General features: G+C 40.8%; 1 protein-coding gene across 4 annotated transcripts in view; it reads left to right on the top strand.

The window, feature by feature from the left end:
- Positions 1-7057, top strand: part of nbr1a (NBR1 autophagy cargo receptor a) — a 73438-nt gene extending 66381 nt beyond the window's left edge. For all 4 annotated transcript variants that reach the window (XM_072487272.1, XM_072487273.1, XM_072487271.1 and 1 more), the window contains one exon: positions 3591-7057. In XM_072487272.1, the coding sequence (XP_072343373.1) occupies positions 3591-3764 (174 nt within the window). In that variant the 3' untranslated portion in view covers positions 3765-7057. The remainder of the gene's footprint in view (positions 1-3590) is intronic.
- Positions 7058-18542: the final 11485 nt, after the last annotated feature.

The following is an 18542-nucleotide window of genomic DNA, read 5'->3' as shown; positions in this document are numbered from 1 at the left end:
TTTATAGTAAGAAGTCTTACAACACCAGGTTAAAGTCCAACAGGTTTGTTTCGGATCACTAGCTTTCGGAGCGCTGCTCCTTCCTCAGATGAAGGAGCTGTGCTCTGAAAGCTAGTGATTCGAAACAAACCTGTTGGACTTTAACCTGATGTTGTAAGACTTCTTACTGTGCTCATCCAGTCCAACGCTGGCATCTCCACATCATATCATTTTTATGAATAAGGATGGAATCTTGTCAAGATGACTTAAATTTTCACGTCATACACCAAATGGGGAGTGGTGACAAATGATGGTTTGATCAATGTGCACAAATCGAAAAAATTTGTGAATGGCGAAGACACAGATGCAGTTTCATACGGAAACTTATGTAAACTTATGTGATTCAGCAGAAGAAATGGTGATGTAGATCACAAACTAAATGGGAAGATAATTAAGCTTTCTCAGTTGGCAGTGGATCTGTGGTTTTGGCCAACAAGTTGACAAAACAATTGATACAGCGATCATAGGCAGTCAGGGAAGTAACCAGAATGTTGGGCTTCTAACTAGGGCTGTAGTTTCTAACGAAAGTCACACTGTTTAGTCTCCTGTTTTAGAATTCTGTCTCCCGGGTCTCTGCACTCCTCTAATTCTGGCCTCCTTGAGTAACTTTCAATTGCTCCACAATGTAGAAACATAAAAAATAGCAGGGGGAGGCCATTCGACACTTCAAGCCTGCTCCGCAATTCATCATGATCATGGTTGATCATCCAACTCAATAGCTTGATCCCGCTTCTCTTTCTCTCTCTCTCTCTCTCTCTCTCTCTCTCTCTCTCTCTCTCTCTCTCTCTCTCTTCCCCCCCCCCCCCCCCCCCCCCCCCCCCCCCCCCCAATATCCTTTGATCCACTTTGCCAAAGGGCTACATCTGACTGCTTATTGAAAACATACAATGTTTTGGCCTCGACTACTTTCTGTGGTAGTGAATTCCACAGGCTGAGCACTCTGGGTGAAGAAATTTCTTCTCATCTGTCTTTTTTTAAATTTTAGAGTACCCGATTCTTTTTTCCCCAATTAAGGGGCAATTTGGCGTGACCAATCCACCTACCCTGCATACCTTTTGGGTGTGGGGGTGAGTCCCAATCAGACAATGGGAGAATGTGCAAACTCCATATGGGCAGTAACCCGGCGCCAGGATCGAACCCGGGTCCTCTGCGCCGTGGGGCAGCAGTGCTAACCACTGTGCCACCGTGTCGCCCTCATCTTTGTCTTAAATGGTCTTCTCCATATCCTCAGACTGTGACCCCTAGTTCTGGTCACCCTCACCATCGGGAACATCCTTCTTGGATCTACCCTCTCTAGACCTGTTCGAATTTTATAGGTTTCTATGAGATCGCCCCTCTTCTGAATTCCAGCGACTCCAATCCTAACCAACTCAATCTTTCCTCCTATGTCAATCCTGCCATCCCAGGAAAGTCTGGTAAGCCTTTTCTGCACACCCTCTAGAGCAAGAACATCCTTCTTTAGTGGTCATGCATTGAGTCTCAAACTCTAATTCTTTCCCTAACCCTTTTCAAATTGCTCTCCTCCTTTAAGATCCATCTTAACACCTATCTATTTGATCCAAGCTTTTGGTCACCTCCCTACATGGCCTGGTGCCATGTTTTAAACTCCTGTGAGGTGCCTTGGGATGTTTTATTATGTTAAAAGGCGCAATATAAATTATAGTTGTCGTATCAGATTTTTGGAAGAAATGGAAAGAAGAGCTGCTAGATTAGTTCCAGGAGAATAGAGGCTAACCACATAGAATACTTTGTCTCAAGAATAATGGAAAACGAGAAGGAAAAGTTGAGGACAAGGATGCTTGATTTTGGAAAAGCATTATTCTAGGATGTATAAAAAGTGCCAATGGGGCGGCAGGTGGCGCAATGGTTAGCTTTGCTGCCTACGGCTCTTGAGGACCCAGGTTCGAATCCCGGCCCTGGATCACTGTCCATGTGGAGTTTGCACATTCTCCCTGTGTCTGCGTGGGTTTCACCCCCGCAACCCAAAGATGTGCAGGTTAGGTGGATTGGCCATGCTAAATTGCCCCTTAATTGGAAAAAAAGATTTGGGTACTCTGAGAAAAAAAATTGGAAAAGAAGAATTGGGCAGCACGGTAGCACAAGTGGATAGCACTGTGGCTTCACAGCGCCAGGGTCCCAGGTTCGATTCCCCGTCTGTGCGGAATCTGCACGTTCCTCCTGTGTCTCCGTGGGTTTCGTCCGGGTGCTCCGGTTTCCTCCCACAGTCCAAAGACGTGCAGGTTAGGTGGATTGGCTATGATAAATTGCCCTTAGTGACCAAAAAGGTTAGGAGGGGTTATTGGGTTACGGGGATAGAGTGGAAGTGAGGGTTTAAGTGGGTCGGTGCAGACTCGATGGGCCAAATCGCCTCCTTCTGCACTGTATGTTCTATGTTCTACTCTAAATTTATTTTTAAACCAGTGCCATATGCAGATTAAAATTGGCAGATCAAACAGTAAATCAACAGTAGGAAATATTTAACCAGGAAATGAAAAAGGTTCAAATAGCATTGACAAGGTAGCCGGGTGTGAAGGGGGCTGATGTGAAAGGGGGGAATATATTGAAGGTTTGGCTAACATGACTGAACAGGGAAATTTGACCAGTGAGTTTGGATTGCAATGGTTCAGGAAGGTAGCTCACCTCTTATCATCTCGAAGATAATTAGAGATGGGCAATATTTGCTGATCATAAGAACCAGGAGCAGGAGTAGGCCATCTGGCCCCTCGAGCCTGCTCCGCCATTCAATGAGATCATGGCTGATCTTTTGTGGACTCAGCTCCACTTTCCGGCCCGAACACCATAACCCTTAATCCCTTTATTCTTCAAAAAACTATCTATCTTTATCTTAAAAACATTTAATGAAGGAGCCTCTACTGCTTCACTGGGCAAGGAATTCCATAGATTCACAACCCTTTGGGTGAAGAAGTTCCTCCTAAACTCAGTCCTAAATCTACTTCCCCTTATTTGAGGCTATGCCCCCTAGTTCTGCTTTCACCCGCCAGTGGAAGCAACCTGCCCTCATCTATCCTATCTATTCCCTTCATAATTTTATATGTTTCTATAAGATCACCCCTCATCCTTCTAAATTCCAACGAGTGCAGTCCCAGTCTACTCAACCTCTCCTCGTAATCCAACCCCTTCAACTCTGGGATTAATGTAGTGAATCTCCTCTGCACACCCTCCAGCGCCAGTATGTCCTTTCTCAGGTAAGGAGACCAAAACTGAACATACTACTCCAGGTATGGCCCCACTAACACCTTATCATACTAGCAACGCTCATGCCCCATGAACAAATTGTTCCAATTATGAACAAAAACTTTTAATAAAATGGTTAAAAGGATGAGCTGGTATAGATTTTCAATCCATGATTGGATAAGTATTAATGGATGTTATCCACTCACTGCCTGGAAGGGTATATATTCAAGATAATCAGAAAAGCAGCTAAATGTATTCAAAGCTCAGTGCTGCTGATAAAGAATGACTTCATGCAACTGATAGGTTAGAAAAATGCCTTCCTGAACTTGGTCTGTCATTTGTTTCCCTCTGCATAGGCTGAAGCAACAGAGAATCAAACGGCATCCATGATGGATATTCTTTTTGAAATGGGATTTTGTGACAAACAACTAAATATGAAACTGCTCAAAAAGTATAGCAACAATCTTATTGAAGTTGTCACTGAACTTCTCCACATCGGTGAGAATGACTGGCATGCAAACCGCCACTGAATAAACGCGGGATATATGGATCGCCACTCGGTGAACGTGGAGCTGCCACATGTTTGGGCACATTAGCAGTAATCAAGGACAATATCAATATTCTGAGAATTCATTTTCAGCAATGTGCTCCATTGCATTAATACGGAGTTCATTTATTATTGAGAAAATAATTCGCTTGCTTTCTCTATTCCATATCAATCCACTTTTCACTTTTTAAGTGTGTGGGTTTTTATAAAGTTAAAGCCAGAAGAAACACAGCTCAAGATGTGTCTATCAGTCTTTGAGTCTGTTTAATTATTTTTGGTAAATTATTTCATGTTGATGCTGATATCCTCACAAATTACACTACATTCAATACATTAAACATGTATATATTTAGTTTTAAAAACCAATATTCCATGCACAGTTGGATTCTGTACACAATTAACACGACAGCAAACCTGTATCAATGCAATGAGTGTGCTTTAGGGACCCATTGTCATGAACGTGCTTCTTTTATTGTGTCCCTTCCAGGGAAGAACATTCTGTTAGCATAGTGTACCCATTCAGACAGATATAATTGAAACTTCATTTTAGCTCATACATTTTGTAGTAGTGCAAGCCTATTTCTGTATTTGATCATCTTTTTAAAATTTGTTATAACATTCAAATATTTAGTATGATAACCTGCATTAACAATAATAGCCTTTTGCCATAGCCTTTAGTTTAAGACGATATTTTGGGTCATTGGAAGTTGTGTGTGTGTGTGAGAGATAATATGCGTAGCACAAAATTGACAATGTCATAATCAGACTGTTTTAAAACATTAATCAGATCACAGTAGGAAAAGCTTAATTTGAAACAGAAAATGTTGTCCTGGTGGAGTAAGTGGAACAGTACATCTTAATCTATTATTTAAGTTTCCTTCCAGTCGTTCAAGTATGTGGAAGTTGTGTATTTGAAATGATCATTGTAGCATTAGTTGCCAACCTATACGTGCTAAGGATCTGGTGTTGAGTGGATGTTTTCAGTAGATTAGTCTCGGCTATTGGCAGAGTTGGCATTTTATATTCTAATGTTCTGGCCATTTTTGTGTCCAGTCTTAACACACAATAATGTTTGGATTGAAACCACTCAGTTGGACTTTGAAATGATGTGGCCTCTTTCCTTTTCCCTTTTAGGATTGAGGTAGATTGATGCTAACATATTGATTCAAATTCCAGATTTGTAGGAGCCATCCGCACAATTATAATTATATTCCCCACCCAAGGAAACAAACCATCATTTCTTTCAGTCTGGAAAATGTGGCAGTTGTTGATTAAGCATCTCTGAGAAAACCTCAGTCAATAGATGTTGGGATTTCAAGAATTCTACTGATATGATCCCTCTCAAGCTGATTGTGACATTGGAACCTTCACTCCAGCTGTTTGACAGTTCTGGTAGTTTTAAAAATGTAATGTAGATATAATTGTCAACTCCTACACACATACCCAAATATGTAAACACTTGGTTCGGGATGCAATGCCAGCTGTTCTTCTGCTCAAGCAAAAATATTGAACGACTCGAGAATCTTTTCACCTGACTTTTAAATGGCATTGTTCTCTCTTCTTTTCCCCTCGCCTATCAAGAGCAAAACTTTGTCAACTCAACTTGTTGGTTTCTTTATTGATTAAATTGGTACAGCAGTGATTTCGGCATTTTTACTAAGCGCTGTTGGATTCATTCATGGCCTAAAAGATGAAAGTAGTGTGTAGGATGATGATGGGATTTTTCACTTTTTTGAGCTGAATTAATTGGTTACTAATCTGTTTTCCAGGAAACCCTGTGCCTCGAGTAGCTGGAAAAAAAACAATATTGATTATTCTAAGGGGAATTAAACCAGTGTGTAACATGCTGGCAACATAAAAAGCCAGCTTTCTTGGTAAAATAACATTTTGGGCAAAGAAGCAACTCCCAATTGGTCTGTTTTTGTTGCTTCGACAGCTGGTCATTAATGATAAAACAAAAACCTATTTGTGAACACAGTTTATATTCACCTGGAAAGTGAAAGTTCAATTGTACAATCAAAGTTTAAGAGCCGTCTTTTATGATTAAAAAGCATTACATTTATCCATTTTCTGCAGAAATCCAGACTCAAGATTTTAGAAATACTTATAGCCATTAATTTTAACTACTTTTCTGCCAAGATAAGGAAAGCATCATAAGATTTGACTTGATTCCTGCATTAGCCATTTCTAAATAAGGTTTTGACAGGGAGGATGCAGCAATATTTACAGCATTGGTGGACATTTATATTTTGTTAGCAAGTCATGGATGTCTTCTAATGTTCAAAAGTAAGTCGTGTTGACCATAGGAATTTCCACTTTAGCTGCTATTGAGGTTGTCCATTCAGTCAGTTACAGTGCTACAGTACACTGTGTATGGCTAAGATGGATCTCCTGTATTTTCGTTATCATTTGTATTCTACGATTTTACTCCATGCCCTATGTTTGTAAATGTCGTGAGCACTACCCTGCACTTAACTGAGTCTTTCTGTTTCAGATAATTGTATGATCCTTATCTAAAACTCTTGAAATTGGTACGAAGTAGGCCATAGAATGCAAGAAAAAGTTTGTGTTTTCCCATAAACATATTTTTACCTTATGACATGACTTGCAGATTAACTTCTGTTGCACTACAATAGTTCAAAAAATAACATCTTGTACCTTTTGAAAAAACACAATGATGCTAACAGTTTACCTTATTCAAGCTATCACCAATAACAGGTTCTGAAACTGAAATGCTTATTGACAGATCTAAAACTGCACAGGGATTCCCTGGTCAACAAGTTTTCCCAAAAGTGATTTACACTTTGCTTCTTCAGAATGAAGGGTGCACGCTCACATTCGCACAGGTTCTTCCTTGATACCATTTCATCTTGCAGTTAGTGGCTGTTAACCTTACAGAATGGGACTAGGAATCAAAGGAAAAGTCTTCTTTTTTTTTAAAACTGGAGACAACTATAAATTCCCATGTTCAAGAACATAATAAATAAGCCACACATAGAACCCATTGAACCATTTCTGCAGCGTATCTATATTCTTACATCCATCAATCCTTTTTGTACATGGTTTATCACAAAATTTGCAGTATATTAAGATAAAAATTAATGCTCCAGTAACTTCTGATGGCTTCATTTGCACATTGTCTACGTTTGCATGTAATTGTCTTAACCAATTTTAGACTCTTGCATATATTGCTCAATATTCTTTACAGAGCTGTATTTTTCTGTCCTTTAAAAATGTGATGTACATGAATCAATAAAAAATACTGTTTAAATAAAATGAGGTCTCCTTAGTAATTCGATTTCATTTGTAAAATCCCAAAACAGTTGAAATTGCAATGGTTTGGTGCCAAACATTTAAGGGTATTCTGTGCTTTTGATACTGGTCCGCAACTGCTAGGACAAATGTGAAGCTTCCAGGCAAAACGTATTTTCAAAGTGATACATTCTTTCAAATGTGAATGATGTCTATTTTAATGTTGCTGTCCTTTAGGAATGTGAACTACGCTTTTATTTGGCTAATGTATGAATGCCTTTGTTGTCTTTACACTCCATGCAATGAAAAACAGGCCTATTTGTAAGGCCATTCCAAATTGGAAAATGTTACGGTGATCTGCAATGATTTTCCCTTTCTCCCTGCGTATTGCCACCAGCTATATAGCAAACAGCTGAGGAGATGTGAAGGTAGACGAGGAGGCAACCCTTCACTGTCCCTTCAGGCAGTTTTGTCCCTGATCAACTCATCTGATTTCAATATCATTAAAAACTGCCCAAATTCCCCATTTAACAACAGTCCCACACCTTACCTTCCCTTTGTTATTGACCATTACTGCTTGGCAACAATGCTAAATTATAGACCACCGCAAAATAAACATTCCAAACCAAATTTATAAATCAAACCATGAAATATTGTATGAAATATCAGCTTATCACCCACATGCATTTCCCTCGTGTCTGCTTTCCATATGCCATTGCCTGTCCTGGTGCACCAGTGCAGTGCTACACTCAGAGATTGCAGCATAGTTGGTGAAAGGCTCCTGACATAGCAGTAGCATGAGCTTGCTAACTGACAGCAGCAAGGGCACTGGTCAAGTGGCAGTGATGGGAAGGTGAATTTTGTCCCTCTGCGTCCAAAGTGTAAATATTGCTTTTTTTACCATTTGAAGTTTGTTATATTCTCAATGTGCTGCCAAGAGAAAAGGTATAGAGGTTCCACACACTTGGGTTTCTTCCAAACACGATGCAAGGTTTATTCAGGAGTTGTTGCTCATATGATGGAGAACTAAAGCCCACGCAAACACCCGGCGTCACGACAGATCACGTGACGTTCCACCAGCAGGGATGTATTACTTAACACCCCCTTTATTTTTTTTTTAGTACAAACAACAATTTTTCTTGATGTTTTAAACAACAGACCTAATTTTACATTAGACACATTACTATGCACCATGATCTTTTATTTATATATATATATATATATATATATATATACTACATGTATATGTTGTACTCTACATTCTTGAACCTGGCTACTCGAGACCTTTTGAAGTCTTTTTTTTCTGTTGGTATTACTTCCTGTTAAGTTACTTGTCCGTCTCCATTGGTGTTAAAGATTCCCAGAAGCAGAATCTGAATGTGTCTCTGTTTGGTCTTTGTTCAGAAGTATAACTGCTTAGATTTTCCAATGGAAATACTTCTTGGGAAGTTTCAGCGATTTCACTTTGTGAAGCTAGTAATTGGTCAGTATGACATCTCCAAGCTCTCTCATCCTCTGTCAGTATGTTGTCTCATATTGGACCTGTTTTTGCTAGGATAACTGGAGGTATGCATTTGTAATATAGCTTCTCGCTCTCGAGTGAACACTTTTTTTAAAGTTTTATTCCCTCCTAGCAATCTGTGCTTGTTTTTATTGTTTGACAATCTCTGAAATATCAGGTGTTATCAAAAAGTCAAACTTTGTTCTTAGTTTACTTTTGAAAAGCAGCATTGCTAGTGAACTCTGTGTTGTGTGCAGTGTTTCGGTGTGCTATCAAGGAAGTTATTCACTCGTCTTGACAATGTACCTTGATTCTTTGATGCCTTGACTGAATTTTAAGTGACTACGAATTGCTCGGCCAATCCATTTGTTGGAGGATGGGATGGAGCCGACTTCATGTGCTGTATACCATTTCATTTTGAGTAGTCTTCAAACCCCTTGGAAGTGAACTGAGTTCCATTGTCACTTGCAACCTGCTGCAGTCTACCAAACCTTGCAAATATTTCATCCAATATCTCAATAGGTTGTTCTGTCATCATGGATTTCATAATCACTACTTCTGGCCATTTATAAGATGTATCTACAATCACTAGGAACATGTGTCCCTCAACTGGACCAACGTAATCTATATGTATTCTCTGCCAAAAATGTCGGCCATTCCCACGGTTTGCAGCAGTCTTAATTTTGCACAGGACTGACATTGCCCCACTTTTTCTCTTCGATTCAAGCTTTAATCCTGGCCATCAACTGCGTGCCAATTCTTGCATCCTCACCACACCAAGACGTCCCTCATGTAGTTGGTCAAAGATTTTATTACCTAAGCACGGAGGAATAATCACTTGGATTCCCCATAATAAAACTCCACTCTGGATTGTCAACTCGAGTCGTTGTGATGCAGGGCTTGAGGTCTGGTTTTTTTAAATGTACATCTGTCATTGTTCCTTTTAGGACCATATGCATAGCCTTCCCCTTCACTGGATTGGGTCTTATGTATCTGTACTGTTATTGAAAATATGGAAAGATGTGTCATTTGAAACATGGAAGTCTGGCAATATCTGGTCTGAGAGAAACATGAGAGAATACAGGGAAAGATCCCACAAAGAGTTAACAGCAGCTGTCCGGGAAGGATTTTAAAATGCAGATAGCCTTGTTCATCAGGCTTCGCAAACAAGACAAACAGGATTTTGAATGAAGCCAAAAACAATGGCTCACACCTTCATTGAAATTAACTATCTTGGTTAGCAGCTGGGAAAGAAAGGATGAGGTTCTCGGTGTGAAAATTTGCTAATACCAGATAAATTAAAGTAAACTGGAGACTATCAGGCTACGGGAAACATAATTCAAAGCCATAATCAAAGTCAAAATTATGAGCTGAGGACACAATTGGAAAATAAAACTATAGAAATGACAGGAATTAAAAGTAACACCTCTTGAAACCAAAGCATTTTGAACATCACAAAGGAAACACTGTAATCAGATCTATGAGATGAAGTCATGTCAAAATGAATACTTAGTTGGATTAAAAGGTTTATATCAAAGATACTTTTTACAATCAAAGAAAATAAGAGTTACTTTACAATAACGTCATAAAAACTTAACTGTTAGAAAGAGAATATAAACCCGAAGAAAGGGGATAGCAAGCAGAAGCAGAACTCAGAGAGAGGGGAGAAGCAAAGTCCGATTACAGTCAGCTCGGCCATGGGAAAGAGACAGTGCAGAGCAGCCGAGCTAAAATAGCTAATACATCTAAGGAAGACTAGAATTTAAAGAGTAGGCAGAGTCAGCTCAGAGACAGCCAGCAGAGCCAGCTCTCGTATCTCGGTACATGGGAAAGATAGGACAGCAACTGAGCTAACCAGCGAATACATCTAAAGAAGACCAGACTTTAAAGAAGATTGATTGTCAAGTTGGGCCTGAAGGTCCCATCAACTAACCAGAAGGATCCAGAAGCAAGATCTTTTTACTTTTCTGTAAAGACAGTGATTGCATCTTTTAAAAAGAGAAAAAAATATTTCATAATAAAATAACTTAAAAGTTTTAACCTGAAACAGTGGTTATTAGTCTACTTTACTTACTTAGCAATGCGGGACCCAGGATCGATGCTACTAAGTGGTAAGTAGATGAAATCTTCGGTGAAGGTATGGGTTATACCGGGAGATAACTTGAAAACATAGTTTAACCTGAATAGCACCCACTGAAGCCTGTATCGGAGTCGGGGAGTGAGAATCCTTGATCACCATTTAGAATGTTGGCCCTTTTTGGTATAGGGGGACTTCTAAGAATAGTGGTGAGTTTTCAAAAACAGTACTTGAGATGAAGTCACAGGTACATTATTGACGTGAGAGAAATACAGGAAATTGACAAAAATTTTCTTCAGGTTCTTGCTTGATTTGTAACGGCAATCTGCATTTGCATGTTGCTCTGATGTATGATATTGAATTTCGAATATGTATGCCGATAATATCAAAGACCATCTCTATAACCTACCAGCTGCTAAAGAAGGAATACCTTTATACGGCCCAAAGATTTGTCGGCAAAGGTCGGTGATCTGTCGAGAGAGTAAAATGATGTCCGTAAAGGGAGTGATGAAACTTTATTCCGAATACGATGCTCAAAGCCTCTTCTTCCAGCTGAGCATAATTCATATCTGCTTGTAAGAATTTGTGAAGGGAACACTATCGATCGTTCCTCTCCTGAAGCCATTATGTGTGAGACAACCACTTCATCGGGTGATGCATTGCAAGTAAGTTGTAATTCAGTTTGGGACTAGTGAACCAATAGCTCTGACTTCTTTAAGGATTCTTTTGCCTTTTTTATATGCACTTTCCCATTCTTCAGTCCAGTGCCATACCTGTTTGACACCGAACAAAGAGTGTAAAGGCTTCAATCGCATTTCTAAATTTGGGACAAATTTACCATAATTTATTAATCCCAGAAACTATCTCAGTTGTGTCATTTTTTGAGGACATGGTGCTTCCAAAATTTCTAGCATTTCTTTGGCTCCCCTTGATCAATGATGTGACCTGAGTCGTTTATGGATGTCTTGGAAAAAGTCACACTTTTCCTTTTTAACTCTAAGATTATGGCTTTGTAGATGTTTCAATGTAGCTTCCCAAGTTCTCCAAGTTCATGTGAGCTGGCGACGAGGGTGTCATCCAGATACCATTGCACCCCATTAAGTACACTCAGAATGTGATCCATGGATCTCTGAAACGGTGCAGATGTTATCCCAAATGGAAGTCTCCGTAACGGAACAGACTTTGTCGCGATAGTGAGTAAGTGCTGTGATTTTGCAGCGATATTCATTTGTAAATATGCCTGTGACAGAACTATTTTACTGAATTTCTAACCTCCAGAAAGTCCAGCAAACAAATCTTCAATCAGCGGCAGTGGATAATGAAATGCGCACAATACCCAGTTTGTAGTTGTCTTAAAATCTCCACGTACCCTTACTGAGCCATCTCGTTTTAGTGAAGGAACTATTGCTGTAGCCCAATCACTTGTAATAAATAAGTGATTCAATGACTCCTGTTTGGACTAGTCTTTCTAATTCTTTGACTTTTGGCCTGATGCTGGATGACGTGGTTATAGTTTGAGACATTTTGGTGTATTGTTTGGCTTAATTGTGAGTTAGACTTCATCTCCTGTCATTGAGCCAAGTGAGTCTTCAAACACCTTTTTAGACTTTTCCAGAAGTTGCTGGAGGTCATCCTTTGAATCAACCACTCACCGGTTGATTCACCGCTCACCAGTTGAGTTCAATTTTTCCCAACCATACTCTACCAAATATCGCAGGAAAGCTCCCACGGACATCTCAGAAAGGCAACGCCGCTGTTTGTCCATTTACTTCTACTTTTACCATAATGTATCCTTTTAGTGATACAGCCTCTTCTGTGTACGTCTGTAGGATAAAATTTGATGGGTTTAATGGCAGATGCTTTAAATTCTAGTGATAGATGGTCTCTGGTATCAATGATACAGCCACACCCGTATCCACTTTCATTTTGACTTGGTTGATCGCCCCATACTGAAAAGACACCTGGTTTCAGCTCTTGAAGTTGTTTGGATACATTGTCTCCTGAGGGATCCTGAACTTTGTCTATCATTCATTTGGCTTAAATGTTTTCTTTCTCTTGTATACTTGGATGTTAGTGAAGTTTGCCATGACCAGCATGCTTTGGAAATATGGCCTTTTTTGCCACAGTTCTTGCACTTATTTTCTCTATTCCGGCATTCCCCGCTGAGTGTCCAACATGTCCACATCAATGACAAGGTTGTACCCTTGCAGACTTGTTTTAGGTGGTCTCCATCTTGTGGATCTTCACTCCAACCTCTATCTGTGAAGCCTCTTTGCTGCTCGCTCCATTGACGTGACAATTTCAAGTCTTCAAATTTTAAGAGTTAAGTTGTCTGCAATTAGCAGCTTCCTCTGAATGCAAAGAACATTACAGCACAGGAACAAGCCCTTCGGCCCACCAAGCCTGCACCAATCCAGATTCCTTATTTAGACCTACTACTTACTGCCCAAATGATCTGTATCCCTCCATTTCCTACCCCACCTGTGTCTATCAAGATTGATCTAGCTTCGTAGTGGAGTCCACGTACCAGTCTATCATGGAAGGGCCGTCTAGTGTTGCATCAAACTCACAGTATTTTGTTAACCTTAAGTTTGCCACGAATTGTAAGATGCGTTCACCTTCTTCCTGACTATGATGGTGGAACTGAAACCTTTCTGCAGTTATAAGTGGTCTTGCGAAGAAATGCCCTTCTACAATTCTCATCAGTTCATTGTAGATCTTGTATTCTAGCTTTGCTAGATGGCTGAGGTTTTGCAGTAGCATAAATGTTCTACATCCTGCCGAACTGAGGAATATTGCAACCTTTAGGTCCTCCGGTGTTTGATTAGCCATGAGATAAAGCTGAAATCCATACGGGTTCTAAGTCTCACCGTCTTCATCAAATGCATCAATGGCACCACCTTTGCCCGCCATTTTGCCTACAGGGTCTATCCTTTCAACCTTCCTTCTGTTTCTTTTTTATGAAAAAAGAGGTCTCCTAATCCATTATGCAAAATAATTTTTTTTTAAACCTTTTTCCTGGACTGCAGTATGTCTTATTCGAGTAGTAGCTTGCACAGAATCGGAACGACTCTTGAACCCTGTTTCCGCAGACCGTTTCACTGTCTCACTGCGCCGAGGACCTGGGTTCGATCCTGGCCCCAGGTTGCTGTCTGTGTGGAGTTTGCACATTCTCCCCGTATCTGCAAGGATCTTGCTCCCACAACCCAAAAAGTGTGCGGGGTAGGTGGATTGGCCACGCTAAATTGCCCCTTAATTGGGGAAAAAAAGTATTGGACACAATAAAACAAAAACATTTATTCTTATTCATGTCTCAAGACTGATTTCAATCTTGCGGCCCTTTGAGATGAAGGAGGGCCACTGACTAGCCTAGGTTGTCCTCGCTGCTTTAGGAGATGCTGGCTGGCTGTAACTTAGTCTTGCGTCTCACAATTATGTGCCACCTGTTCAGGTATGCAACCACACAACAGCGTGCTTAATGTTTACTGCACAGAACAATCACCTAATCTTGCAGGAAGCATGAAGTTTGCATGCTGCCTGTGTCAGAAGCAACAGGCACCAAAACACTCTCCATCATGATTCTGGACCATTTGGGCCCTGTCCAATTTGCTGCCTTGGTCTCCCTAAGAAAAATTCATCTACCGCAGGACATATATATATGTGTGTGTGTATCCTGCATCTTATTGGGGAACTCCTGACAATACAAAAGAATGGATATATATATATATATATATATATATATATATATATAGTTCCATATTAAATCACGAAGGATATAAACATTTCCTGCACCATTGACTGTTAGCTATAATAGATTGGTCCATAATTTCTGTATGATACATCACTCTCTGTACATTATCAAAACGTTATCCATTGAACTATGTAAAATGAAAATACTGGGCCTGTACTATAACTACTGATGGCTGAATTCCCGAATAATTATTCTGTGCTCAAAGATTGCCAATCACCACTGTACAATATAGTACTGATTGATTAAGGTCATGTTGACCGAGTTGTACAATGGTTCTCGGAGATTGAAGTGAACTTTACGACTGCAAGGTAGGTCTTGCACTTTTATTTGGCCTAAGAAGAGGTGGGAAGCATTTAGAATTCACAAATTTAGTTGCTCTCTTCTTCCCAACTGCCTGCCTCCCCCACACCCCTTTTCACCTATTTTCTTAATTTCACTCATTTCCTGTGCTTACCCCCCACCCCCTACTACTTCTATAATATAAATGAGGTTATGTCCAATGCTCCCTCTCCTCAGCTTCTGGACGTGTTCATAGTCAGAAATTTTAACTTTCGCATGTGCCTATAAAAGCACTGTGCAAATCTTGTGCACGTGAAGTTATTCCAGTGTTACAGCTTGAATGTCAAATCTGGAACACTAGCACGGTAGCACAGTGGTTAGCACTGGCTTCACAGCTCCAAGGTCCCAGGTTTGATTCCGGCTTGGCTGACTGTGTGGAGTTTGCACATTCTCCCCGTTTCTGTGTGAGTTTCCTCCGGGTGCTCTGGTTTCCTCCCCCAGGCCAAAAATGTGCAGGTTAGATGGATTGGCCATGCTAAATTGCCCTTCTTGTCCAAAAAGGTTGGATGGGTTTACTGGGTTGCAGGGATAGGGTGGAGGTGTGGACTTGGGTGGGGTGCTCTTTCCAGGAGCCAGTGCAGACTCGATGGGCCGAGTAGCCTTCTACTGCACTATAAATTCTATGACATCTCTCGATGGAGAAAATGGTTTCATGATAAGTGTTGAAATCGACTTTCAGAGCAGCATTGGTGAACACCAGGAAGGAAACATACCTCCCACCACCTTGGTGATGCATGATTTGGAAGATCAGTAGAAAGGGAAGAGTTTTCTTTCTCGCATTACTTTTCCTTCTTTCTTTACTCCCCTTTTGGCATTTTTCTGGAGTATGAGTGCGTGGAAGCCGGTCAGTCATTCTTATGCTTTATCTGAATGTATGGGTCCCGGCTACGAACAGGAGCCCAGGCCAACTTTCACCTCTAATGAGGGGCACTGAGGCCAAATGTAGTACCTTTAACACTAGTCTGGTTGAATTAGCCAACTCAGAATTGGGTGCCTGATTATTAATAATCTATGTTAACAAACAGCCTTGGGTAATTGAGTATACAGATGCTTCAGGGGTATGTTGTCTGCAGGAGGACATTTACTTTTCCTTTACTAAATTTTACTATAGAGTTTGGTTAATTACACTGGGCGCTTGCACTTCGCTGTTTTTTTTTTTTTGTTTCAAAATCTAAAATATTTTATAAAATTTTTTAATGAGGTCCCTCGTAGCCCGGCGCAGGATATTGTTAATGTGGAAGGAAGCCAAACCCCCGGGTGTGGAGACCTGGATAAACGACATGGCAGGGTTTATAAAGTTAGAACGGATTAAGTTCGTTCTAAGGGGTTCGGCTCAAGGGTTCACCAGGCGGTGGCAACCGTTCGTGTCGACTACCTCACAGAAAGATAGAGGGAATGGAAAAGAAGAAGACAACAGCAGCAACCCAGGGGGGAGGGGGTGGGGGGGGGGGGGGGGGGGGAGGAATCGGACGGACTCTCAGGGATGTTATTGTATATGTATAGGCACTTGTTTTAGGTAATGTATATTGGACTGTTGGATTGTATCTTTGGAGAGTATTTATTTTTGACCAGGCAGTTGCCATTTAGTTTGGTTTTTGCTCATATATTATTTATTTATTTGTTTAAAACTGGCCACTGTTATTTATATTGCTTTATTGTTGTTTAAAAGAAAAACCATGTACTGTTATGTTTGGCCAAAAAATCTTGAATAAAATATATTAAAAAAAAAAAAAATGTTAATGAGACAATATTGCACTTTTCTCATTAAGAATACTAAAAACATGACAAAACCTCTACATCATGTGAACTGAAATGTCTAAAAATCTTGTTTGATCAACTTCCCTTTTGCTTACTAATAGTCATGTTTCTTAAGAAACATATGTGTAAAGGTTCAAGCCACATTACTCTTCACTAACTCAGCTGGTTACATTTGAGAAACTGCTCAGGATTTGATTGGCATATGTGAACCAACGTGACCCTGGGCGGAAGTGATACGTGCATTCATTTATGGCTATCCGTTATAGAGGCGTGCAGAACAGAAAGAGGCCCTTTGGCATATCGTGTCTGCACGAACCATCAAGCACCTATCCTAATCGAAAGATTCCCATCATCCTCTGGGTGAATAGATTTTTCCTCAAATCCCTCTAAATCTTCTGCCCTCTACCTTAAATCTATGTCCCCTGGTTATTGACTCCTGTACTAAGGGTGTTATATATGTGGGTTGTTGTAGTTGTGTGCAATGTCTCTTCAAGAACCGTATCATGCGACGTGTGATGTAATTGGCTACGGGCTTTTGCCTTAGTCTAGTACCAGCTTTGTTTTTTTTAATATAAATTTAGAGTACCCAATTATTTACTATTATTTTTTTTCCAATTAAGGGGCAATCCACCTAACCTGTACATCTTTGGGTTGTGGGGGTGAAAACCACGCAGACATGGGGAGAATGTGCAAACTCCACACGGACAGTGACCCAGAGCCGGGATTCGAACCCGGGTCCTTGGCGCGCAGTTTCACTGCGCCGCATGCCGCCCAACTTGTTTTTTTTAAATAAAGTTAGATTACCCAATTCTTTTTTTCCAATTAAGGGGCAATTTAGCATGGCCAGTCGACCTACACTGCACATCTTTGGGTTGTGGGGGCGAAACCCGCGCAAACGGGGAGAATGTGCAAACTCCACATGGACTGTGACCCAGAGCCGGGATTGAATCTAGGACCTCGGTGCCATAAGGCAGCAGTGCTAACCACTGCACTACCGCGCTGCCCCAGATTATTAACGTACCAAAAACTGAAGATTGCGTTAGATATTGCTGTTTCAATGGAGCTTGCAGCTGAGGAGGCTTCACTGCTAGGAGCAACATGAGGACTCAAACTGGCTGCCACCCAAAAGACGTCTACCCAGCAACAGGGGTCTCATCATTGCGCAAAAACAGGCCATTCACATACTTTCCTTGTGCCAGCAATGTAAAAATTGTGGCAGAACTGGCAACGGAGCAAGAGCTTGCTGGAGTAAAATCACTTTTCCAGAGAAGAACGCAAACAGGAAGACAAACAACTCATTTAAAACAAGAAACGAAACATGCGACGTGTGATGTCAATGCGACTAAGAAATTCGAACAACAACCAGAGTGAAGCTCAAGCACTTCATTCTGATGAAGAACTGAAACGGAGTGTATTCTCAGTCCAGGTTGATGTCACCGTTTTTTGGATCGTCCCAAAATTGAATGGACAACCTATCACAATGGAGGTTGGTGCGTGGGTTGCCGTCTCCCTAATTCCGGAGATCATCTATGAAGGGAAACATAATTACCTGCCATTGAAGCCAGAAGATGTGATCTTGAGGATTTATACCAAGGAAATAGTGTCTGAGAGGTTGCATCACAATCAAGGTTGAACTAAGTGGACAAACTGCAGAGCTACCACTCCATGTGGCCTGAGGAAGTTCCCCAGCTCTCTTTCGCCGCTCTAGGCTGGAAAGAATTAAATTGAACTGGAGTGAAGATACACGAGGGTCTATGAAAGGAGTACAAGTGCCCCTGAAGATTAAGGAAAATACCCAGCCGAAATGTCTCAAAGCTAGAGCAGTACCCTCTGCTATATGTCCAAAAGTCGAAGTGGAAATACCAAGACTTGTGGAAACGGGAGTTTTCGAATCTGACACTACTCGTGACTGGGTAACCCCTATTGTATCTGTCAGGAAGCAGGATGGTACAATTCGTATCTGCAGAGATTTTAAGACAACAATCAATCCTGGTTCTATGCACGGATACCATTGATTTATTCACAGGCCGAGCAGGAGGACAGAAGTTCAGCAAGATTGACCTATCACAGGCCTACCTGCAAA

Source organism: Scyliorhinus torazame, chromosome 21 (genome assembly GCF_047496885.1).
Source record: "Scyliorhinus torazame isolate Kashiwa2021f chromosome 21, sScyTor2.1, whole genome shotgun sequence".
Classification (NCBI taxonomy): Eukaryota; Metazoa; Chordata; class Chondrichthyes; order Carcharhiniformes; family Scyliorhinidae; genus Scyliorhinus; species Scyliorhinus torazame.
This window is presented reverse-complemented; position numbering and strand designations above follow the sequence as displayed.